At 41.6% G+C, this 27,256-nt stretch overlaps 1 protein-coding gene across 1 annotated transcript in view; it reads right to left on the reverse strand.

Annotated features, from left to right (window-relative positions):
- The window catches only part of AK4 (adenylate kinase 4), a 199,291-nt gene that overhangs the window by 26,024 nt on the left and 146,011 nt on the right, over window positions 1-27,256 (reverse strand). Inside the window, exon 5 of the mRNA XM_069232502.1 lies at window positions 4,801-4,919. Within this exon, the coding sequence (XP_069088603.1) occupies window positions 4,801-4,919 (119 nt within the window). The remainder of the gene's footprint in view (window positions 1-4,800; window positions 4,920-27,256) is intronic.

Here is a 27,256-nt window from a genome sequence, read left to right on the forward strand (position 1 = left end):
CGTTAAAAATACAGCAAGGAATAACATTTAATCTACAGTGTGCCTCTTTAACCATAAACATCCAAATTTGGGCCGGATCTCCCCCGTTATGTGAGGCGAACTATTTTTTTTTTTTTTTTTTGTAAAAAGAACGGGTAAGTTTCCCTAAACAACTCGGGTGTTGGGTAGGAACCTAGAATTAACAGGTAGAAAGAGGGGAAACAAATAAGCAGTAAAAATCGCTCACGCAATGCCATGAATAGCAAGAGCGCGCATGCTGGGGATTGTATTTCACCCGGTGCTCACCTCAGCCTGACCTCTACTAGAAAATATTTAGCGGTGGGAAGGAAGAAAATACAAAAAAAATAATAATCTACCAGGACACCGCTACAGGAATAACATACTCGCAAAAAAGCTCAATACTTAAATAAAAATAAACAATCTATTGACAATAAAAAGTTGAAGAGCCTATGGCACAGGCAAGAGTCTCAATGTCCTGGAAGGTACACAAAGAACTGGGCACCCCAAAGGAACGGGTGTGTATTTTTATCCTCCTCTCGCTGGTGGTGGAGAATTCCGAGCACGAGCGCCACTGCGTGCCAGGGACGAGCCAAGAGGCCGAAGCTTAAGATAAAGCTCTCTTTGGATTCAATTTCAGTTACCAAGTTACACTGCCCTCCTTGTGAGCTGCTTTCACAATGCAACACAGGATTTTTTTGTAAAACGTGAACAGAAGATGCATGTAGAGCCAGGGACTCGGCAGAACAAAAGTGCCCACTTTCCTTGAACACCGGAAGCTGTTATTGCAAGAGGCTGAGGAGAGGGCCACCCGGTTATGCTGCTGAATCTTATGTTCACAGCGCTTAGTGTTTTCCAGCACAAACTGGTTTAGAGTGCTTTGTTTAAAATATGAACAAACAAAATGAGGGTCTTACATTTGAGCAGCTGGTTTGTGACTCAGCCCCTTGAATACTGGGGTTAAGAAAGTTTGGGAGGTTATTTCATAAAAAGTTTGACACACATTCGGCGCAAACACTGCCCCATATTTAAACTTTGCCACTCGACACCCCGGACATCAAAATTCCACCATGTGCGTAATTTTTTGGAAGCGCGAAACTGCCTTGAGTTAGTGATATACAAGGTAGGCATTCCCTTCCAAAAAATGACTTTAAGGCCTGTGCGCCTTATTTATAACCCAGCGTCATTTTGACGCACAGGAGGGGGTGGGCCTTAAAAAAACAGCGCACAGCCTGTTGTGCGCCGTTTTTTAACGCCTGGGTCAGGGCAGGCGTTAAGGGATCTGTGGGCTCGGAAGGAGTCCAGAGGTGCCCTCCCCTGCCCCCAGGGACAGCCCCTGCCACCCTCGCCCACCCCTGGAGGACACCCATGGAGGACACCCATGGATGGGGCACCCATCCCAGGGAAGTAAAGGTAAGTTCAGGTAAGTATTTTTTATCGTTTTTTTAAGTGACATGGGGGGCCTAATTTGGGCCCCCTACATGCCACTATGCCCAATGACCATGCCCAGGGGACAGAGGTCCCCCGGGCATGGGCATTGGGCTAGGGGGCATGACTCCTGTCTTTGCTAAGACAGGAGTCATGTCAATGGGGATTGTGCGTCAAAAAAAAAAAGAAAAATGGGTGCAAGTCCAGTTTGAGGCCTGATTTTTGCCTCAGACCTGACTTGCACCATTTGTTGACGCACAACCCCCATTTTCCCCGACACCGACGCTGCCTGGTGTGTCTTTTTTTTTTTTTTTACTCAGACCAGTCCGCAGCGCCGGCTAACGTCATTCCACAAATAAGGCGCCCGCATGGCACGTTGGAATGGCGTTAGCAGGCGGTAAGTTTTGACGCACAACTGCGTTGGCGCAGTTGTGCGTCAAAAAGTATAAATATGGCCCCAAGAGTCTTGTACACCTGCATCGCTTCACCTGTACTCCATTGTACACATGCATCACCTTCACCATGTGTTCAGCTTGGAGGTGCAACAGCATACTGGCTTCCTTCAGTGTGCCATTCAATGACCCTGGAATGTATAGGAGGTGTCTGAGGAAGTGATGGACATTGATGTTTAATTTACAGAGTCAAGGAGGTCTCCTGCCATTGTGGATGCTGCATTGAATTGGGGCCCAAACAGAAACCCAGACAAGAGCCATGTTAATGGGGTGCCAGCTCCCCAGATATTCAGGTGTTTGAACCCCCCCCGATCTATTTAATACTGTGCCCATTGTTCTTACAGGTAACAAGAAATGTGCCATCAGATTGGAAAAGATTCAAACAAAATTATTTCTAGTATCTGTATTTGAATGGTCAGATCTGTAGAAGTCAATCAGCTTTTCACAATGAGAAAAGGAACTAGCCTTGAACCCTATTGGTAGTACTAATATGGGTGTGACCGGGGATAGGAAGAAGGGTAAACTATTCACCAAGCCAGATACTGACAGATGTTTTACCAGATCAAAGGTCAAGAGCCTTGGCAAGAATTTACTCTTACTATCACACAAATGCCCTTTCTGTGTAGATTATATCTACTCCTATAACTCAATTAACTGACCCAAACATTTCTTCAAATGGCAAATAAGAGATTTAAACGGTCCAGTAACAAGAAATCAATGGGATACATTTGTTAAAGGTCGGATACATTCAACCACCTGGGAACAGTAATGGCATACCTAGAAAGACACCTCGCGCGGAGTTCGTGTCATGCTCCTCTTGGGAGCAATCAAGCTCACACAAACTGTTTTAAGGGTCTCCGCCCCGATTTTAAGAAGGACTGATAGATCAAGTGAGTAGCTGTGTTAATCAATACCCACAGCATTTCACTGAGATAACTAGGAGTAAGGAGCGGGAGGAAGTCAAGGTCCAGCGTCTGAGGTTAGCCAAGGGCAGGTTACCAGGAAAAAAAAAAAAAAAAAAAAAGAGAAGGAGAAGGTGGGGGGGGGGGGGTACATCAAACAGGCGGTGGTACCTGTGAGTTAAATCAAGAATAGGAGAAGTGCATAAGCTGGTATAGTTTTTGAGGTAAATTTTGAAATTATTGAATGGATAATTGATTTGGCATGAACTGTATCATTGAATTAAAACGTTTCCCTACAACTCAGCTTCTCAAATCTTATCCTAGACTGGATAATTTTCAGATCTCTAACGCTTGAATATGTAAAGTCTCCTGCTGAGATAATAAATTATGGAGCTTTTTAGAACACTCATTGGTCTTTACGGAGGTGAACTTACATGCTTAAAGTTTTTCTCCCAATGCATTTTATAAAAGAGAGAACTTTGTTTCTTGAATACGGGTTTCCACTGAATCACAGTGGATATCAACGAGTTAATGGAAAATAATTTGGCCACACCAGATCTCTCTATGGTGTGGTGTGGTGTGGTGTAACTCAGGCTAGTTTAGGAGAGATTTTAGTCCTAAAGAAAATTCCTCTCCTGGACCCAGGGCTCATTATGATAAACATACATATGATTCACATGTTTTCTAACATGTTGATCAGTATAGCAGGGCTTATCAAAGCAGTTTTAACATATTTGAATCAGGTGATAAGAGTGAACACTAGTCAAATCAGATTTCCTCAAGTATTGTGAGAAGCAACCATTCACACCAGGAACATTCTACCAAGCATTTAAACTATATAATGAGTTAACACTAAGAACTCAGTTTAATTATTGAACAAGATGGCAGAATACAGATCCTATGCAAGATCAATGTGATGGTTAAGCAGAGGGGCCAGGTTATTGTTGCACCTCGTGCAAAAACAACAAGTGATGGCCGGAATGCTGAACATTGTCAAACATTCACCCCCAGTCACAGATCTGGGTTTAATCCATCGTTTTTTTGCTGCCCATGCCATTCCAGTTTGGACCCAGCCATATGCAAATCAGTCTTGACCCTGTTCCCCATGTGAACAGTCCAACCCGAACTGCTAGGCCAGGTCTTCCCTGGACTGGAAACAAGCATCCTGGGACCGGTTTCGGGGTTTCACCCCTCATCAGCCAGGCTAGCTTGAATCCAGTGGCATGGGAAGCACGGGACCCACGTCTGGGCATACCCTTCCTACTTAGGGCGACAAATGCAAAAACAACAAGTGATGGACGGAATGCTGAACATTGTCAAACATTCACCCCCAGTCACAGATCTGGGTTTAATCCATCGTTTTTTTGCTGCCCATGCCATTCCAGTTTGGACCCAGCCATATGCAAATCAGTCTTGACCCTGTTCCCCATGTGAACAGTCCAACCCGAACTGCTAGGTGAGTGTTTGACAATGTTCAGCATTCCATCCATCGCTTGTTGTTTTTGCTTTGTCGCCCTAAGTGGGAAGGGTATGCCCAGACGTGGGTCCCGTGCTTCCCATGCCACTGGATTCAAGCTAGCCTGGCTGATGAGGGGTGAAACCCCGAAACCGGTCCCAGGATGCTTGTTTCCGGTCCAGTGAGGACCTGGCTTGGCAGTTCGGTCTGGACTGTTCCCATGAGGAACAGGGTCAAGACTGATTTGCATATTGCTGGGTCCAAACTGGGGTGGCATGGTGAGCAAAAGAACGATGGATTATACCCAGATCTATGACTGATGGTGAGTGTTTGACAATGTTCAGCATTCCATCCATCACTTGTTGTTTTTGCTTTATTGTTGCACCTCGCCCATATAGGCTGATGGATGATTAAGCAAACCATTAATCATCAGCAGCAAACATGGCATCTAAACTCAAATTCAGCAGGAATGGCAATACACAGCACAAGCACAACATGAGTAGATCAAATGCAATTAACAACAATAAAAAACACAAGAAGAAACATGGTCGTAAATGCATCTTACTTATATAATTCTATAACAGGTTTTGCAACATCCTTGTATTGTCGGAGTTTGGTAACAACTGCATCTGGTTTATCATCTTCCTGCTGTATCAATGGTTCCCCAGTAATGTCATCAACACCCTGCAGAATTGAACGAAAGCGTGTTGCTGTGATAAATGCATTTATTGAGATTTTTCCAACATATCAAGATTATCGAACGGTTGTAAAATTAAAAACATCAACATTTTCACACATTAAGCTAATAAGATAACCCACTGACCTATGAAGATAAAAGCAAGGCTAACAACATAGATACCTTTAAAAACAGTTGGTGTGTAAGATTGTTTATCATTTTCCAACTATAAATTGAATCATTACTCCGCATATTCAAACCAGGGGTAGATGATACAGGAATTATTAAATGAGAATTTTTCAGGGCTTTAGCTCAGCAGAGAACGGCACATAAACCATGATTTTTAGAGGGAGCCGGTTTCTAACATGAAGGGCAGGACTGTTAGGATGTCAGACCCACAAAGGTGGAGATGGTTGCTTAACAGATGTTGGCTGCTGAAAAGCTACTCTCCCCTTGTAGAATGACTGTAGGCCTGTTTTCTAAAGTTAGTAAACCCCTTCCCAGCCATGGACATAATGGCTACGTCTGGTGGCACAGCGCTCAGGCGCCACGGACGTAACCGTTACCAGCCCTCGGAGGCAGGGCTAGAGCTCCCCCTGAGGGCCTCCCACCCACCCCCCAGGGCAGGGATGGAAAGGGAATCTCTTCCCCTTCCACCACGCCCCGCCCTTCCCAAAGTAACATCTGATGACGCGCCGACCTCATCAGAGGCCACCCCCATCACAAACGGAAATGCTTGTATTTCTCTTCCGATTAGGGGGTGTGGGACCTGCAGAAGGACATGAAAGGAAAGTAAAATACTTTCCTTTCTTGTCTTTCTGAGCATTTCTGCAGCCAGTCTGTAAAGTGCCCAGGCTGCAAAAATGCCCACTAGACATCAGGGATTTTTATTTTTTTTGTATATTTACAATGAAGGGGTCTTTGGCAAGGGTCACTCCCCTGGGGGGCAATTTTTTTGGGGGCAATTTTTTTGGGGGCCATTTTTGCCCACCTTGGGGGCAGATCAGCCTATTTTTCTTAGGCCAATCTGCCCCCAAGGGGGGGCAGAAACCACTAGACACCAGGGATTTTGGTTTTGCGCCAATTTCAAGCACGGGGAGCGACCCCTTAGGCAAGTGTCGCCCCCGTGGGGCAAATTTATTTTAGGCCATTTCTGCCCCCCTTGGGGGCCGACTGGCCAATTTCTATTACGCCTGGTGGCAGAAACCACTTCGGCACCAGGGTTTGGTGTGTATGTGTGTTTTGTTTGGGGGAGCAGCCCCTTGGGCAAGTGTCGCTCCCCATGGGGGCACTTTACTGTTGTCCATTTCTGCCCTCCTTCAGGGAAGATCAGCCTATTTTTTTTAAGGCCCATCTACCCCCAAATGGGGCAGAAATCCCATCAGACACCAGGGAAGAATGGTTTAAAAAATAAAATTTAAAAAGTATAAGGGCCACCACCACCACCATGCCAAATAAATGGGAAGATGGGACAATTGCTGGGGGGTTGGGGGCAGAAAGCCTACTAGATGACAGGGAATTAAAAAACAAATGGTGTGGTGGTGGCTACCAACCAGTACGGGCATGGTTATACACCCCACCCCAACTGAAGGGAGTAACAGTCTTTCAGCTCTCCCCACACACGCTAAAAGATCTTATCCTAACAGCAAGCAAGAGAACATTTGATTATTTTGGGTTTTGGTTTTACATTTGGGCCATGAGAGCTTGTCTAACTCTAAAAATTGTCCCACTTGGAATGGTGAGGGCTGCACTTTTTGGACTTCGGGATGCTGCCATGTAGAAAAAACTACAAGACCTAGACACATGTGAAAACTAAACATCTGGGTGAGTCCAGGGTGGTGTGCTTTACATGCACCCTACACCATTTCCTTACCCACAATGCCCTGCAAACCTCCAACCTTGCTTGAAAGCACACATTTTCCCCATATTTTTATGATGGAACCTTTCGGAATCTGCAGGAATCCACAAAATTCCTACCACCCAGCATTGTCGCATCTATACCGATAAGAATTCTGCCTCACTTGTCAGTCTAAAAACTTTTTTTTTTTTTAAACTGCCTTTTTGGACCTGCTTTGGTTACCCATCAAGTTCAACATGTTTTTGGCTCTTCCCTGTCACAGGCACTTGGCCCACCTACACAAGTGAGGTATCGATTTTATCGGGAGACTGAGGGGAACATTGGGTGGTAGGAAATTTGTGCTGGTGCGGTGATCCCATACAGAAATGTGGGGAAAATGAGATTTTGCAGCTAAATTTGAAGTTTACTGAGGATTCTCGGTAAGAATACACTGGGGGAACCACGCAAGTCACACATCCATGGACCCCCTCAGGATATCTAGTTTTTGGAAGTGTCTGTGTTTGGTAGGTTTCCCTAGATGGCTGCTGAGCCCAGGACCAAAAACACAGGTGCCCTCTTCCCGCCTGCAAAAACAGGTAGTTTTGTATTTGATAAATCTGATGTGTCCACGTAGTGTTTTGGGGCATTTCCTGTCAGGGGCACTAGGCCTACCCACACCTGTGAGGTACCATTTTTATCAGGAGATGTGGGGGAATGCTGGGTAGAAGGAAGTTTGTTGCTACCCTCAGATTCCAGAACTTTGCAGCACCGAAATGTGAAGAAAACATGTTTTTTTTGGTCAAATTGTGAGGTTAGCTAAGGATTCTAGGTGACAAAACATGGTGAGAGTGCCACAAGTTACCCCGTCCTGGGTTCCTCTAGGTGTCTAATTTTCAGAAATGTCCAGGTTTGCTAGGTTTTCCTAGGTGCCGAATGAGCTAGAGGCCAAATTCCACAGCTAGGCACTTTGCAAGAAACAGGTCTGTTGTCTTTGGAAAAATGAGATGTGTCCATGTTGTGTTTTTTGGCATTTCCTGTCACAGGCACTAGGCCTACCAACACAAGTGAGGTACCATTTTTATCGTGAGACTTGGGGGAATGCTGGGTGGAAGGAAATTTGTGGCTCCCCTCAGATTCCAGAACTTTGCAGCACCGAAATATGAGGAAAAAGTGTTTTTTTGGGGCAAATTTTGAGGTTTGCAAAGGATTCTGGGTAACAGACCCTGGTGAGAGCCCTACAAGTCACCCCATCCTGTATTCCCCAAGGTGTCTAGTTTAGAAAAATGCACTTTCCCCAAAACACATCAGATTTCAATGTAAAAATGTGATGTGTCCATGTTGCGTTTTCTGTCGTGGGCATTAGGCCAAGCCACGCAAGTGAGGTACCATTTGTATCAGGAGACTTGGGGGAATACAGAATAGAAGAACAAGTGTTATTGTCCCTTGTCTTTCTCTACATTTTTTCCTTCCAAATGTAAGAGAGTGTTTAAAAAAGACATCTATTTGAGAAATGCACATGCTAGTTTGGGGACCCCGGAATTCAGAGATGTGCAAATAACCACTGCTTCTCAACACCTTATCTTGGGCCCATTTTGGAAATACAAAGGTTTCCTTGATACCTATTTTTCACTCTTCACATGTCACCAAATGAATTGCTGTATACCCGGTATACAATGAAAAAACAATTTTACGGTGCAGCTCCTTTACTGGCTCTAGGTACCAAGGGTTCTTGATGAACAAACAAGCCCCATATGTCCCCGCAACCAGCAGAGTACAGCAGACCTAACGGTATATTGCTTTAAAAAATCTGCCATAGCTGGAAAAAGTTATAGATGAAGACAGACAGAAATGGCTCTTTTTTCACCTGGATTTCAATTTTTTCATTTTTTAGCTGTTACTTTCTGTAAGAAAACCTTGAAGGATCTACACAAATCACCCCTTGCTGAATAAGCTACATAGCCATTTTAGTTGATCACAGGGGTGTGGGTTTGTTAACACAAAAGGCTTGCACTCCGGGAATTGTTTCCAAAAAGCAGTTTATTGGCAACGCATTTCAACCGAATGGTCTTCCTCACGGCCTGTATTATTACGTGCACCATCACCTTTACAAATATTTCAACATACAAAGGAGATGAAAGAAATGTGAATATGTCCATGCTAGCACAATTTAAATGAATTAAACACCCCACTAGGGGAGTCGAAAACAGACTGCTGTTTAAATTTAAGTGGGAGAAAAATTAAATGTCTCATGGTTGGCACCATATAATATACAGAACATATATTTCATTCAATTATCACTTAAAGGGAATTTACAAATAACAATCTGAATAGGAAACAAAAATGGGTCAAACAAAAATAATGGCCAAGTGGCCTGCCAAATACCCATCAAACATGTGTGCTAATCTTGTCGAATGTATGAGATACTGATATCAGCATATGACATAATACAATTCTGGAATATTACATTTGATATATTAAACAAATATTGAAGATGGCCAAGAGGCTTTTTTTCTTTAACAAAGCACCATGGTATTTCCCAAATTATTATAAAAAAAGCAAAAACTTATTATAAAATACAAAAATACACATATAAACTCAACCCCCCAAATCACTTATTAACTGCCATGAGAAAACAGGAAGGACATTCATATATTTTAGGCTTTGTGTGACAACACCAATCTATTTTAAAAGCACATCCTTTCGCAAAACATTAAAAAAACAAAATATTAAAAAAATAAAAATCTCTACAACAAGTCAGCATCGTCTTTGAGAATTGCCTTCCATCCTGTTTTCTCAAACATTGTTCATTTCACAACACATCAACAGATTCCTGAGGGCAGCAGCAAAGAGACCAGACAAAACAAAAATGAAAAAATAAAAAACTATATATATATATATATATATATATATATATATATATATATATACACACACACACACACATGAAGATCTACATGCAAGATCTAAAAATCGAAATCCATATACAAAAGTGGCGATCACCACTATGTAGTTAAAACTGGGTCAAAAAAAAAAAAAAAAAAAAAAAAAGGTTCACCCACCTCAGAACCTTCGTGGAATATTTTGCGCCAATTATGTCAAGCGCAACCAAGAAAAGGAGGGCAGTTCACAAAATGTTTTTCCCATGTTAATTCCCTCAGGGAACTTTATTCTGTATTGGAAATCAAACAGCTGGACGAAATTATAGCTAATGTGCAAAAAGTTAGTACTTCACTCAAAAGCATGCTTTTGCGTTTTGGCGTAAATCCATTTATGAAAATTAATTTTTAAAGATGTACTTCAATGGTCATGAAGGGGTTAAAAAGTTAGTTGAGATCCTTTCTATGTAGGTTTAAAAATAAGTATGTATATGGTATTTCTAAAGCCAGAATCTAGCCAAAAGGCAGTGCAGCCTTAATCAAGTGTAAATACAAACCCACATATACATATTTGATGAACCTACACAAAAGTTTCCAAAAAAGTGCTACTTTGTGACTAGTTTGTGCATGGAAAGTTTCAGGGTGATCTACCAAACACGGGTGAGTAATTTCGCCATAGGAACTTTAGGCATAGCTACAAGCTTAAACTGTTGAACTGACTTAAACCAAATTTAGTGAAAAGCTAGGTCGTTGTCCAGGAAGAGTGTTTTTTTGTGTTCTGGTATAAATTTGTTCAGTAGTTTAAGACAATGAAAGTTAAAAAAACAAAATAGTGTATATCGCACCACAGAAATCCACAGGGCTAAGATCTCCACCTGAAGGGGTCGCACCCATCTGAGGATTCAACACTTAGGCCCTCAGTACAACCCTGGCAGACGGTGTAATGTTGGTAGTAGGACCGCAAACAGGCTGGCGGTAATTACCACCCCATTTTGACATTGGCGGTTTGGCACATGCCAAACCAGCAATGTATCACACCATCCACCACAGTGGTAACAACTGCCAGGCTGGAGACAACGGTCTCCAGCCCGGCGGCAGTCATTAGTTTGCCAGCGGGATCATGACCCCACATACAGTCATGGATTTTGCAGATTTTGAACCGCCACAAAAACCATGGCGGTAGGCACTAGGAATTCGTTACCTGGCACCGATAGTTGTCTCCCCCTCCTCCCTACCCTCCCAACAGTCCTCCTCCATTACCCACACCCCCTACCTCCCCCCAAAGGTGGTAGTAACCCCCCTCCCCCGCCCCCCTGACATCCATGGGCCCACCCAGACACACCCCCGCCCCCCACTCACGTAGGCACACACTACACTCACATACATACACGTTACATCCCCACTACACACATCACACCCCCTGCATATATACATGCACCCACACGACCCCTCTAAACACACACACACCCACCTCCATTCATGCACACACCACACAACGCCCCCCCACCCCCTCCCCTGTCGGACCATCACCTTCTCGGACTGTGCTCATCTGGGATGGAACGGGATCTATGGGGGCTGCCAGCACCCAGTCACCAGAACACCGCCACGCCGAATACTGGAACGTAATTCAGTAGGCGTGTTCTGAAGACGTGGCGGTGACAGAGGAGCAGACTCCACTACACCACCAACCGCCAGTATGGCTGCTGGTGGCTCTCTGTCAAAAAAATGGCAGAGGGTTGCCACCAGTCATGATCTGGTTGGCGGAAGACCGCCAACACTGGAGGTCTTTGGTCCGGCAGTATCTAAGCAGGCTTTCAAAAAGACTGCTGAGGTCGGAACGGAGGCCTTAGTCCCTAGTCCGAAGACAAAAAAAAGTACTGAAAAACAATCACAAGAAGAAAAAATAAAAGACACGGGGGCATGGTATGGACACCCTGACCCCCTTGGCCTGGTGACATGGCCTCAGAGGGACCCTGCATGTGGCAAACAACTTTTTTTGTTAAATTTTGCTAGAAATTCACCAAAGATTTACAAATCCATGGTCATTGTATTTTGTTTAAATCACAGGATACTGCCCATTTCTGTTCTGCCTGCCATGCCCTGGACCATCAGGGGTGAGGCACGGCATATGATTTATGCCGTCAAGAGGCTCTGGGCACCCCATCCTCCGGGGCCGGAATTTTACGTAAAAGTGAAGGGGGGCAAAGGACCCCCTCACTGAGCCATTAAATGGCCCCAGGAACCCCACTGCCCACAGCTGGCTCAGTGACGGTGTCAATACCCCTAGGACACTATTTCGCTGCTCATGCCCGTGGCAGGAGAACAAAGCTTCTCCTGCCCAGTGGCAGATAAATACATTTCCCTGACTGCACTTTCATGCAGGGAAATGCTTTGAATTGCTCACACCAAGAGCAAAATAAGACTGCTCCCACGGGATTGGAGCAATGCTGGCTCCTGCTGCACTTGTGAAGCGTGCAAGGAGGTGGGCCGGTGGGGCTCCCAATGATTGACTAGCTGTGGGCTCTCATGTCGGTACTGGGACAACCCACTCAACAAAAGAAAAGATGCTGGAACCAGTTGTGGCACGCCCTGCATGGGCACTGGGCCACGCCACTTTCAGTAGTAAAAAAAAAAAAAAAAAAAAAACACAGCAACAATGGCGACAGGGGCCCTGGGGCTCCCTCCGTTGCTACCAAAAATAATAATGCACGAGGCACCCCTTAAATTAAAAACAAAAACTGCCAGCTCCTGCATGGCCTCAAAGGGCTTCCCCGGCAGCCCCATACAAATAAGAATTCTGTTTCCCTGGTGGAGCCAGAGCATGCAGAAAAATGTAAAATAAAGAAAGCCAGCCGCTCATTTATTATACACTGTTCCTTCAAGGAGCACCCCCATGATGCCATGGGAGGGCTACCTGCTTATATTTTCTTTTTGGAGAAGTCCCTAAAAGGGGCAGGAACACTAGAAAACAAACCTTTGTCTCCTAGGTCATTGAAACTGTGACTCCAGAAAAACATACCACATTCTTTAAAAGCATTTGCCAGGTTGGAGCTTTTGCTCGACAGCTGGGACTGTATTGCTGCCTAGAGGCCAGTTGCATTTTATGTGGTCTGAAGTAGTATCACATAAAATTCAAGGCTTTTGTGTAGTTTTTATATACTGATAATTTTCTGGATTGTAAAATATTAAAAAGTAGGCTAAGACATTTGCATAAATCTTTTTCCTCAAATAAAAATTAATATCTATCTATTTTCACGTTTTTAACCCCCAAAAGTGATAAAACTACACAATAAACAGTCAATAGTTCTTATTTTAGGTAATCAATAATACTTGTGTGCATTATTGAAACATACATTATTAGAATTATTAGTAATTTTTGGAGAAAGATGATAGATCTTTATATGTTGGGTGTTGAGTGCCAGAGGGGAGTGTTTTGCTGCCTGTGTGGGGTCAGGTGGTGACTTTACTTATGGTAATAAATTATTTTATTTAAAAAAAAAAAAAAAGAAAAAAAAAAAACAAATCACAAAAAAAAAGAAAAAAATGGGTCGTAAGAAACAATATAGTTAGGTGAAATACTCCGTAATAACGTAACATTTGAGACTCTAAAAAACAGACAAATTCACCAGTCATAGATATAGTTCTATCAGGTAACTTTAACGTCTGCCCTAAAGTAACTATAACTCGCTCCCTCTCAATGCACTCCTAATTACCGCATATATTACATCACTCATGACATCATCTATGACAACATTGCAATGAAATTATTAAAGAGAAAACTGCATATGGCAGGGGTGTGAGTTACATTTACCTTTGGACACTGGCTATAGTTACTTTCCCTTCCTCCTTGCAAATTTTGAAGCCTTATATGTGCAACTGACCATTGAACATTTTGAATAGTTTTGACGGGATTAGCTTAGTTTGTTAAAAACCATGCAGCACAATGTAATTATAATAGTATTAAAGTGAAACCAGACCGAAGTGGGACAGCTGTCTAAAGGAGTAAACAACGCAATAAAGGTAGGGGTAACATATTGGCAAAGAAAAGAATGTATGTGTTGGTGTAATTTGTGTATTTTTCAGGTACTAGGTAAAGATACATGCCATGAAGCAGACCCTTAGTAGTATTTTAGAAAATGTAAATTAACTCATGCAGCTTACATTGCTTGCAAGGAACCGGTCATGTAAAATTCGAAAGGTCTTAATGTTCGTTTAAGCCTACCTGCCGGATTATTTAATTTGTACTGTGTCAGTAAACTGGATTTTCCCCATCGATAAAAAGTAACAGGATATTTGTTTAGCGAATAAATGAAGCTGATGTATATATTCAAGATAATCACTAGTAAATATTTCAAAATCAGTTTAAATGCTTAGATGTAAATAAGCCATAGATTAAATCAAGTCAACATGGAAAGTGTGTAGTAAGATTACAGTGGATTAATGTACCATGTGAAAGTAAAATGTGCTACCTAATTGACGTCTGGACATGTGTTCACAGACTTCTGTGGTAAACTGCAAGCATGCCATTTCTGTTTGTGCTTTGGAGGAGGACACAACTCTACAGCCTAACCAGGATATTAAACTTAAATCTTTTTTAGGTTCCCATCAAAATGAAGGGCTTTGTGAACAAGAGAAACCCAATTCAATGCTTGTCTGTGGAAAGATGAAAGTTGCCAATTCAAATAGAAGCATGATCTTTTTATGTAAAGGGCTGCAGTATTCTTAGTAACATAAAACAGAATGCTAAACCAATAGTAGGTTTATCTCAGGGAAAAACTACAACTAGCTTTTTAAAAACCACAACATTATTGTCATTGATTTGCTTCAATCTTGTAACACAGCTGCCAATTTTTCGTTCATTCATACAAAGCAGCAGCAGTACTCAAGCAAGGGTGTGCAAGATGTATATTGCTACGAGTACGCCTGCAGCTCCATACATTCTCATGCAGATTGTCCAATGGCTGGACAATGTGCAGTAATCAATAATCACAGCAATCATAGCAGATATGTTCAACAGTACATCAATAATTATTTCCCCTTTTCTTCCCCATCAGAAAAAATATTGTTCTTGGTGGAGAGTTTGCTATCCCACAAGCCCAACAAATGTATAAATGTTTAGGAATTTCATGACACAATTTTAATCCTTCATAAATGATGATTATGAGCAAAAAATAAAAACAAAAACAAAAAACTTGTTTTTAGTGTTCCATATCCTGATAGATAAGATATGTGCGAGTATGGCACATTTTCCATTTCAGAAAATGTAAACCTAGGGTGGGGACATTGGTGTCCCAGGGCAATTTAAGTGAGGAAACGACCCATTCACCACTATATATATACAGCCAAGATAATTCCTCACCCTCACAAAGAAATGTTTCTCTCAAGGAGAAACAAACAAAATAGAAGGAATCAGATTTATATATGGGGCCCTGTGCTGTAAATTATAAAGATGCAGCAAGACATCGAGGATTTTTGTGAGCATATAGAGGAACGAACGTGTAGAATGAGTTACTTTGTAAAGTGTTAATGAAGAGCAATTCATTCCTTAGAAGACATGGTCACACCATCATCCTTCCCACAAACCGTTTAAATCCTTGTTGCCCTCATTTTGCATATGAAACAGTCATTTTGTTTGCCAACACGAAGAACACCATAGAATCTACAGCGCAAAATAAACTCACTACAAAACAGCTATTAATTTGCTGCAAAATGCTATTAAGATCAGTGCAATGTACGTCTGATTAAAAAATATATATCCTGTGGCTCATAATGTGTACGTTATTACAAAGAATATATTGTTCCTGAAAATGACCTATGGGGTCACAAGCAAATATTTCTATAAATATCCTGTTTATATTGATTACTCCTCATTTTCGAAAGACATCAGAAGAACAAGCATTTTCAATGTAACTGGTCTCGCATTTGCTCGAGTTAGAGCTATTAGCTCTGTTAACTCCTAACCAGACTTTTCTTGCCACACGCGATTGCGCTGCGTTTTTTTTTTCTTTTCATTTGTGTGGCAAGAAAAGTCCAGTTAGAAGTTTACAACGCTAATAGCTCTAACTCAAGCAAATGCGAGACCCGCTGCTATTAGCTTTGGAAACTCCTAACAGTACTTTTCTTGCCACACAAATGAAAAAAGAAATACAGCGCGAACGCACAATGTAAATCCCAGCGCAATCGCAATGCGTTTTTTTCCTTTTCATTTGTCTGGCAAGAAAAGTCCAGTTAGGAGTTTACAACGCTAATAGCTCTAACTCGAGCAAATGTTAGACCCGTTGTGCCGATCAGCGCACACAGGGATGAAAACAATAAGCTGTAGAGCTCAACTGCAAAAACACATGGGTCGTATTTTGTGACCTTTTAAAAATAAGCCGGAGAAATGGAATCATGTTTACACAACATAAAAAAAACAGTGAGGGGAGGTCAAGCTGGCCCTGGAAAAGCCCCCCTGTTTTATTATGTTTGCAAAGGGAGCTGGTGGGGAGGAGGAACTGAACAAGCACCCACAGTGTTAAAGTGAAACAAGCAAATGCTAAAAAAAAAAAAAAGTCCCTTACAGAAGAGATAAACAGAACATAGCGTAATTACACAGTACTTTGTGCTGCTCCCAAAGTGAAAAAAGGCAGGACAAAGAGGCAGAACTAACCACTAACAAGCAAGGATTTTTGAAGGACGCTGTAACTAACAAATGAAAACGCTGGAACTCACCCTATAGTATACTTAAAAGTATACAGAAGGCCGAACGCTAACACTCGACCTAAAAAAGGCATTTCTGCTTATTGTTGTTTAAAGTGCAGCTGTGACCTGCATCTTTCCTCTTGGCTGCTGTCACACACAGCAGGCATTATGGTGACAGGACTCACCTGTTAAAGTTGAGCAGCGCATTTATTTATTTTTACAGGTAACTAGATACATCACAACTCTACTTTAATAAGGAATGCAACAATGAGCTTCTATACTGCGATTGCAGCCTCCTCATTAACAAAATATTTTCAATGGCAGGGTGAACTTGCAATCCATTGCTGAACAAACTATCATGTGTGAATTGTTCTTGGTAATGTTAATGTGCAAGCATTGTTTTCATATAACCCTACTAACAAGCTGTGTTGTGCAATATGCTTCATTGAGGCCCCCAATTCTGCGTTCTAAAATGCAGAATGGGGGGCCTCAATTAAGTTCCAGGGCAAACCCTGGATCTAACTCTCAACACTAACATGTCTGGATCAGTTTTTGATATACTTTCGAGGTGCTGTTAACTAGATAACAAAAAAAGTAGAAAATCAAAAAGCAGGCATCTCCAAATACGTGGAAAGGTTTAGAAGTGGATACATTGAACAGAAAACGTTATGTTAGTGTCAAGTACTAAAAACCAGTGAGGGCCGGCACAGTAAATAGAGATAAGAGAGGATGTTAACCTCAGCACTGGATAAAGGTACTTGGGGCCAGATGTACGAAAGGATTTTACCCATTCTGTGTCTATGGGAAAAAGCTTTCATACATATGTCCCTTTGTTCTTTTCTATACCTAAAAAGAAATGTCATATTTGCAAACGCTACACTAAGAAGTTGAAAGCAAAAAAAATGCAAGGAAATCGAGAAATAGAAGAAAATAAATTTCAGCACGTTTCAAAACCTGCTAATAAAACCTGCGGTCACATTTTGTTGGATGATCATCATTCTGCACTGGATAACAGGGTCAACAAGGCAATCAGTTTGGAAATGCTTAGGCTTTAGAGCCCGAAAGAGTAATAGCACGCTCAAAGGATTCCAGTTAGACATGTGCCTCTGTAAGAATAGGGTCTCCATTAAAGATACATTGGCTCCACTCCTTTTGGAAGACAACATATAATTTAACACAAGCACTACACCTATTGGACGGAAAGGGGTGATTACTCATCCAATTAATAAAAGAAGCCTTTGGGTTACTAAGTATTCATGCATTTTTATGCCAATCTCTTTGATACGTATCCTGTAAAACTATTGGAGAAAGAAGCTATTGGCCAGAAAAAAAAAAGAAAAAAAAAGATAAGGGAGCACCTGGTAAATATCGGGCATGATTTTAGTCTGGAATGGAGGAGTCACCTCTTTAGTCAATGTTTTAAGGATGATTACCATGGTGGCTTTGTCAGTGTACTAATTGTACTGGCTCTGTCTGTAGCACTGGCTACTCAGCTGTCTCTTTCTACACAGGGCACTGCATCAAACTAGATTAGGATGATTGAGTAAAAGAGCTGAATTAGTACAACTCTGGCAATTAAGGTCCGAATATGTACACAAAAGGAGAGCAATGGGAGTGTTGCTAGCCCACACCGCCTCCCTACAGAAATTATATCATCACTAATGGTGTGGGGTAGTAGGAACTGAAGATAAGACTAGGTCAGTCTTTTTACAGTGGTGTTAATAAGGTCACTATAGATCCTCAGGTCGGGAAGTCATAGTTGGAAAAATGTCCAAGCTAGGGGGTGCTGTGTTGTCCTACAAGGGGAAGGGGGATTTCCCTTACGGACTAGGTGGTCTCACACACATAATAGTGTCTTGCTTCATCATATGACCACCTAGCCCCACCCAAGTAAGATGATACTACTTGGGCGGACTCGACCTCGTGGTTAAAAGAACCCGAGGGAGTGCTGAAATTAAACTGGCTGGATAGTTACATTGATCCAGAAGGGGTGAATAATAAAATTACCAAGCATGTCGCCAGTGGCTTCTGATAATTTTAATAAAGGTGCATGCTGGTAAGGCTAAAACTAAGGGGGAAAGGCTCGTTGGAGAGTAATGTCTCTTGGAGTCTAAAAGAAAAAGTGGATGACCAACATGTTTCTGCCCTCACTCAGTGCTGGTAGGTCAGGGGCATTCGTCAGGGTCTGAGCACACGCAGTAAGTGGGGTACAAAATGATTTTACCCATTCTGTGTCTATGGGAAAAAGCTTTCATACATATGTCCCTTTGTTCTTTTCTATACCTAAAAAGAAATGTCATATTTGCAAACGCTACACTAAGAAGTTGAAAGCAAAAAAAATGCAAGGAAATCGAGAAATAGAAGAAAATAAATTTCAGCACGTTTCAAAACCTGCTAATAAAACCTGCGGTCACATTTTGTACAAACCTGCATGATGGGTAGCGGCACATGGATTAGCATTATAGCCACTATTGTTATCTTTGTGCCCCAGCTACTGATTCAGGAATTTGAAATTACATTGTCCCTATATGCAGATGACACCTACATCCTCTTCAATTTACAGGAAGACAATTCTGAGGAATTAGGCATAACAATGGGGCATTACATATGGTTACTAAACGTCTTAAAACAGATTATTTTAACAAGCCAGTCAAACATATTAACCATGTGGAAGGACTTTATGGGTATGCCCTTAACCAGTGCTGGTAATATTTGATTGGGCATACTGATTGAGTCCGAGCTCTTCCAGTCTCAACAGTAAGAGGTTAAAACTGGATGCATTACAACTTGTCAAGGCTAAGCAGGATTTTTCGATTCCTACGCTTCCATCATCACCTTATGAGAGGGAATACCTTTGCTCAGTCAGACACTATGGTAATTCTTTCCATCTGGCTCTACCGAAAAAAAATAAAAAATAAGATTAACTTGTGTCAAGGAATTTGAAAAAAATGACTGTGTCTCCAGTATGTGGTGCTGCCAAACCGATTACTTGTGAACTAGAGTCTTTATTACTGTGCCTTGTATGATGCATCATATCGACTATGACAAAGATCCAGACTAGAAGTAAGATATTTGTAGAAAAAAAAAAAAAAAAAAAACTCTGAAAAATCTAATATCTGCCACCAAATTACTCTTTCTGGTCCAAAGTTTGGTTTATGTCCCAGGACCATACATCTTTTTTAAGTGCAAGAATCTCAGCTCACAATCTACATCAGATTGCCTCTCTTCTAACTAGCTCTTTGAGCCTGCTGTTGTCGGTGTGAGGCTATCAGTTTCTGAAACATGGTTCCTCTAAACCTTCAACAGGACCTTACAAAGTGCATGCAGAGATTAACAAGTAAAAAGCTTGACAAATAACCATGAACAAAATAATAAAATACACCAGAAAACATACTCGTCTTTCATATATTATGCAGGCGTGGCTCCTCCGTTATGGTTGAGGAGTGTCACCCCACCTCTCCCCCAACCAGCAGCAGCAGCAGCTGCAAACCTTTCAATACAAAACGATAATAAACTATGCTTATTCTCATTTTGTATTAAAAGGGGCGGGCCACGGATTGTGACTAGCACGGAGGGTGAGTGCTTAGCACTCTCCCTCATTGCGCATGTATATTTGGCCGGCCGTCTCGGGCCGGCCAAACACACACGCACACTGGGCTCTCTCCAGCCCAGCACTGTGTTGCCAGGCTGGAGAGAGCAGGCACAGGCTCCCAGTCTGCCTGGGAGCACCCTGGCTTGGTGCTGCCAGCCAATCCTAACTCTGCTCTAAGGATTGGCCGCAGGGCAGACTGGGACCCTGTGCCTGCAGGAGAGGAGCGGTGCGCTGGTGGCAGTGATGACCCAGGCAAGTGCGTGTGTGTGTTTTTTTTTGTGTTTTTTTTTTTTTTTTTTTAATAATCCTTACCCCCTGGTTCCCATGCGCCGCCCAACCCTAAAAGGTACTGAGAGCAAGCCGCTCCTGATGTATTATGGAAAGCAAGCAACTAATGGTTAAGCATTAGTTGATTGTTTTACAGATTTTAGAATGACATTCGATTTCCTGGTAAACTGATTTCTCCTTTGGCGGAATCTCTAGAGAAAGAAAATTCAACTATCACCAAATAAATTGTTTTACATAAAGACACTTGGATATAGCTCATCATGGGAGCCACAAAAAACACAGAGAAAATTAAAGTGCTAAATGACATAAGAGTGGTGCGCACTTGCCCCTCCTACTTTTTCCCCATTTATTACAGCTTTACTTGACAATCTAGCTAGGGGCTACAAATATTTCTTTCCTGATCAGGGAATCACCATCTTAATATTCAAATCTAATGGTTCAGAACCTTATTGGCCTCCATAGTGACATTACGAAACTACAAATATTTTCTGAAACATTTAACATAACTAATAGTAAAACAAACATGGTTGTATTGTGGTAGTTTTGAAATAGTTAAAAGAACATGAACTGCAACAGGAAAGTCCACAGCAAGCCTTTGTTAAAACACTAAAAAAGAAAAATAATATATAATTTTTTTTTTTTTTTTTTTTTTACATTACAGACTAACAGAGTACTCATAACTGGGGGATTAGGTTAGCTCCAACCTCTCATCCAAGCCCATCGTCGGAGTAATAAAAAAGTGCTTAGCTACGGAAGTGGACAATATTTTTTTCAGAATTGTTGCTTATAGTGGTATATTGATTTTCTAAATTCTGCATACCAATAGAAACTACTTTATTACTATGTGGAATATAATGTTTTTAGTTAGTGTTCATCATGCTTGGAGAAGGAAGAGTTAAAATATGGGCCTATCATTTGTACATCAATGTCTCCGACTGACAACTTGATTTAGGGATGAGTGGTGGGGAAACATCCTAAACAATGCGTTGTGAACAATGCAGGCATTTCCCACGCAAGCATACCCACACTTGCCGGAACAACGACTGCCTTTTTCTGTGCCTTATCCACACGTGCTGAACTACTCATATGTGTGCTTAAGGAACAGAAAAGGCAGAGTGGATCGGGAGAGGACACAGTGAGGTAAGTGGGGCAGGGTTGGGGTAGTTTTTAGGGGTGGGTGGATTGGGCTATTTTTTTTTGTGGCAGAGTGGGTTTTTGGGTATTTTTTTTTTGTGGTTAGGGTGGGGGCGGGTAGTTTTTTTTAGGGGTGGGGAAGGTTTAAAGAAGGGCCGGAGGAGGGAGGACAGAAGAGGAGGAAGGATCAGGAGAGGACGCGGTGAGGTAAGTGGGGTTGGGGCAGGGTTGGTGGATAGTTTTACTGGTGTTGACGATTTAGGGCTTAAGTGGGTGGGGGGGAAATCGGGGTAGTTTACTTATTGGGTGAATATTTTAGGACTCAGGGTGGGTGGTGGGGTGTCAGGGTAGTTTTTTTTTTTAGGGCTCCGAGCGGGTGAGGGGTCAGGGTAGTTTAGTTTTAAGGGGCGTATTGGGGGAAAGTTTTAGGACTCAGGGTGGGTTGGGGTTAGGGATAGTTTTTTGTTTTTTTTCTAGGGCTTAGGGTGGTGGAGATCAGGGTAGTTGTGAGGACTGGGGCAGGGTTTTAGGGCTCTGGGCTGGCAGGTTGGGGAAGGGTTTTAGGGTTCAGGGCTGGGGCTGGTCAGTTTGCAGGGCTGTGGACTGTTTTAGGGCTCAGGGTAGGGGGGGGCTGAGGTCTGGGTAGTTTTAAGTAGGGTGCAAGGTTTTAGGCATTAGGAGGGGAGTCAGGGGAGTTTAAGGGGCAGAGTGTGATCTGTTTTAGGGCTCAGGCTGGGAGTGTTTACGGCCCAGGGTGGGGGGGGGTAGGAAGTTTTAAGGGGTGGGGTGTTAGGGCCAAGGGCAGGTGAGGTGGAATTTACCTTGCATCTTTTTTTTGCCATCCATGTTTTTTTTTTTTACAACGCTATTCGTTGTAAAGGCATGCGTGGTAAAGGTGCGGTTGTTCTTAAGACTGCGTTGTTCTGGTATGCGTTCGTGCTTCCATCATACGATCATGACTGGTGTGCTATAAAGGGTATGTGCAAAGTCATAGTGGACAGAAAGACAGTTTCTAACTGAAAAAATAAAGAATCTCTATGAAGTCCAAAAATGTTTAAAAAAAAAAAAAAGGTTAAAAGGAAGCAATGATGGTTGATATAAGGCAGCTACTAGAGAAGAGAAGGGGCCTCTACAGACTAGTGGGTATGAGGAAAAAAATACCAGGACAATGCCTTATTGCAACACCGAAAACCGAAGACTGTCCAACACAATCATTTTGTTGCAACAAATTGGTCCATCTGTGTTCTTTGTAAGGAAAGCACTTTAATACTAGAACCATCTAGTTCAATATTTATAGGTATGCGTTCCAATTCTTTACATTTCTTCAGGATATGGTCTAAAACACTATATCCAGACCCATAATGTTAGTGTGTAGCATTTGCTGGGCTAGTAAGTCTTTTTGAAGTGCTTTCCTGACAAAGAACATAGATGGATCAATTTGTTATATTATCATCATGCTGGACAGCTTGACCACTGGTTGTTGGTGTTGCAATAAGGTATTGTATTGAAATTCTACCCATTTTCAGGCATTACAGAACAAGGGTTGAAGCTGAAAACAAAAGAAAAATACATATTAATATATAATACATATTAATAAATGTTTATACATATCAATAAGTATGAATACATGCAACAAATTTATAACCGATTTGAATTTAAAAGTTTTATACATCATTTTGGCAGCCATTTTGGATTTATATTTATGACATCAGTCTAGAGGCACACTACATGCACGGACATCTACACATGAAGTTTGTGCCAAATTGAAAACAAATCACAAGATTTGAAATTATTTTTTGATACTGGTCGCAATCTTGATTTTCGATTAGACTATATGATATCATAGGCAAGATCCACTTGGGATCTTGCTCGTATATGGTTACTATTACAAAGATGAATGTCTAACAACCTTCAGCTTTCTATTACATGATGAACAATTTTTCAGTCCAACAACTATACTATAGGTCAGTGAGTTATGTGGAATACTGGTACTGCCTTCTGTTAAAACTTTAATGTGGATTAAATTCTTAACTAGTGGAGTGGACTTGAGGCAGAACTTATTTTGACTTTGTGAACATTTTCAAGTCCTTCTGACTTTTGTTTGCTGAAGATGTGTAAACATATTTCACTTGGCTAGTCAGTGTGTATATTTTGCCATGTAAACCAGGTTGTCTAGGGTCTGACAATGTCTTTGCTGTCTTCGGAGAACTCCTCAAAGCAACAAATCATTACTGACTGTTTAACACCTATTTCCATATGTTGCTCCCTGCCAAAGGCACAGGTACTACTCTGACATATACTTTGGCTATTCATGTAACAGTTGCTCTTATTTCACTACTTCACAATGACCCATCAGAGCATGTAAATGCTGATCTTGGAATGATTGCTCTTCTGTCACTCACATTGGACTCCTTGGGACAAATACAATTGCTGGTTGCACAATGCCTATTACTCAATCCCTATGGGTTGCCCTTTGCCATTGCTGGATGGACTCCTTGAGCATATATTATGACTAAGACCATAATGTTTATTCATATGACCTGTTCATATTCCACTGATGTGTGGTCTCCAGAACTTACATTATAAATGATATAAGACTGCACACTCGCAAATATAGAAGTCTTTCACGCAAGCATGACCTATGCCAACATCCAGTGTAGATTAAACTATTATAAGGGCCCTGCCCACAGGCTGCTGGCCGTATATGTCCCTAGCAGACCCACACATGGCATTAAAATGCTTATCAGTCTCACCTTCAAAGGATGCAGCATGGGTGTCCCCATAAAGAGCAGAGGTTAAGGCAGCATCATCTTTCCTGTTTGGACTTTTCCGAGCTAGGCAAGACCTTCAGCCAGAACCTCAACCATATTCATTGACCTACATCCCACCTCATTTCCTGTAACTTAAATGCTTTAATATCAGTGAATCACTATGTATGTAAGTAAAGGTGGTTGTGAGCCACTGAAGGCATGAGCCAGATGTATGAATGGCTCATCTCAGGGTCCTCTTTGACTTTCAAGCCAAAACTGGCTAAATTTTCATATGCCTTTTATCCAGAACCTGCACTTTCACCCCATAACCAAACCCTTATCTCCCACCTCTGAGTAGCAGCAGTGGTACTGCCCAGTGCTGCATTGCTGTCCTTATATTGTAATTATTGTCCAGGGGATGGGATGTTCAAATAGGCTGAGCCTTAAGACACAGTGAAGTGCTGTGAAAACGCTCAGGTAGGGACACATTGCTTGCCATTTCTCAAATCATCTGCTCTCACAAAGACTAGCAGATGTATTTCACAGAACGACAGTGTCTTCAACCCATCTTAACCACCACAGAACCCCCTTCCATAGAACTATGCAAGGAAGGTCTGCAGTCAAATGTGTGAAAGCGTGTGTTCTGCCGAACTCCGTGTTTCACTTTTTTCTTGCTAATAGTTGTAACTGCCTTCACTCAGGTGGGTGTTTAATCCCCACCCCTGATTTTTTTTTTTTATTAAGACAGAGGAAGACCGCGCCACTTACAAAAAGATGAAATTACATGCAGTACCCTTAACTTTGTTCTTTTTTCTAGAAAGACTTCCGTTAATGAGTGATACTATGTAGGTTTACTAATTTAGCTCTTTAAAGAATTAACCACAAAGCGCTGTCTTTTGGTGTTCAGCGGGAGGATGAAGGAGTCACCCATCCAGTGGATGAATTGTACTCCGTAAATAGGAAATCAGGGTTTAATACCAGCTACCTTGTTTGACCAAATTGTGTGAACCTAGGCGTAAGCTTTACTGGCTTTGGCTCCTTTTCCTTGATCATCCATCACATTTGAGAGCGCCTTGAAATAATTCACCTTAGTATGCATGCCGTTTAAAAACCTCCCTTTTATATGGTTTAACAGAGTATACCGTTACTCCATCCATAACAGCAACATAGACTAGCAAGACAACCACATTGCCTCTTGGTTCACAAATATAATCGGCATCAGGGTGGGGCTGATAAGGAATGTTTCTAAGTTTAGGGTTACAAACCATCACGTCTAATAAATGGCCATGCAATACAATGACAAACTAATGTTCTAAAGTAAAACGGTTCTAATACAGGTATACCATTTTTTGCATTTTTAAGTGTCTGTATCATTTATACATGACATTAGTTGCACTGTTTGCATATCAATTATTTGGATAGCTGTGCTTATGCTCTGGTTCTTAGGGCCCAGCCAGATCCTCGGCTTGGCTCTTGGTCAGCTTCCCTTATTAATCTTCTGACCTCCGCACCACCATATGTGTGTATGCTTGTACAAGAATAGCACACAAACAGCAAAAAGGAGTGGAACACTGTATAGGGTCAAAGTTTAAGCTACTGTCAGCTATTGATCGAAGGCATAGCCAGGTTCTAAGGGCAGAGGTGGCCTGTTACTATGTCATGGCATTCTTTAAAGATGTAGGTCTTTAGCTCTTTTTTCTAAATTGGAGCACCAGGCATAATGTTCCAGACCCTGGATGAATGGGAAATTAATCGATGTTCTCTCTTGATTCCTTAATGTCAATAAAATCGATAACTTTTGCTACCACTGCATTTGGAAGGTCCTCAGAGAACAGACCCATTTGTCTGTTGGTTCCGCAGAGTCTTTGGGTTGCTCCTCTACTACTCATGGATACATTCCTCAGCACTTCCTATATCCCTATTTAATGTAGTTTAATTGCACAATAAGCCAATGCTTAAACATCCTATCTCATTCACTGTTGCTTCAATTTCATGTATTGATAGACACACAAAACACAGTATGACCACAACTCTGGTCGTCACATGTGATGACGCAAATATGCCAATTAGAAATTCTTAATGAATGTTTATGTGCAATGATTAATGAAAAGTTCGTAGACAAATTAATTGTAGAAAAATAAAATGCACGCTTGAAATTGTGACCACGGGGATTGACAGCCATTTATATGAAGTTATACTAAAATCATTAAAGATGTGTGAAATAATGAAAATGTGAAAGAATAAATGTAGTAATATGTCATATTAAAATGTATAACGTATGTTTTACATTAATTTGTAGAAGTCAACTTAACTGAGGTTAAGGCCTAGAACTTTCCAGGCCTTACACGAGGAGGTGAAATACTAATGCACCGCAGAGAAGTTGATGCATGACCTGTCCTTGAAGTCACCCGATGATAAAGTTGCTTAGCTCGAATTTTCTGCAATGTACCAACGGACAGGAGATGAAGACAGCTTGATACAATTATGTGTAGAGTAGGCTTAATGTACTTTCCCAGGACTTGAACAATGGAAGCACTGACTTCAGAGGAACATGCAACATTTTCGATACCTGAGGAGCCAGATGATGAGGACATCGTATAGCGGACCAATTTGTGCGCTGTGAAAGGACTAATATTAAAATTCATAGATTTGAAAAAATTTATATTATACGTTAGAGTCATATCTGCTGACTGACTGGCCAATTGGGAATTAGGGGGATGGACTGGAAGACCCCAATAAAAAGTATTGACAAGGGGAAAAAATTTGAGAGATGCGAGGGAAGAGTTGATGACGTCAGGAGACGCGGCTCGAGATTCGATTGTTGGGCTCATACTCTTGAGAGCCTGATGCGTTGCTGATCTATTGATGACCTGAAGACGAAGACTGACTTTGTTGATGGTCCATCAAAACAAAAAGGGTCCCTGACCAAATAAGGAGAGAAATACAGGGAAATGTACAGAAAGTAAAAAACACATCTCTCTCCTATTCATTCCATATATATATATTCAATGTTGTAATTAAAGCCAATATACCACACTTCAATGGCTTATTTATACAAAATATATATACTGATATTGCAAAATTTCAAAAAGAGAAACTGATATACAACAATTACCCTATATAATAAATCCCAAACATATAATGCCATGAGACAACATATAGACAAACACAGCGGTAACCACACAAC

This window comes from Pleurodeles waltl, chromosome 4_2 (assembly GCF_031143425.1).
Source record: "Pleurodeles waltl isolate 20211129_DDA chromosome 4_2, aPleWal1.hap1.20221129, whole genome shotgun sequence".
NCBI classification, from domain to species: Eukaryota; Metazoa; Chordata; class Amphibia; order Caudata; family Salamandridae; genus Pleurodeles; species Pleurodeles waltl.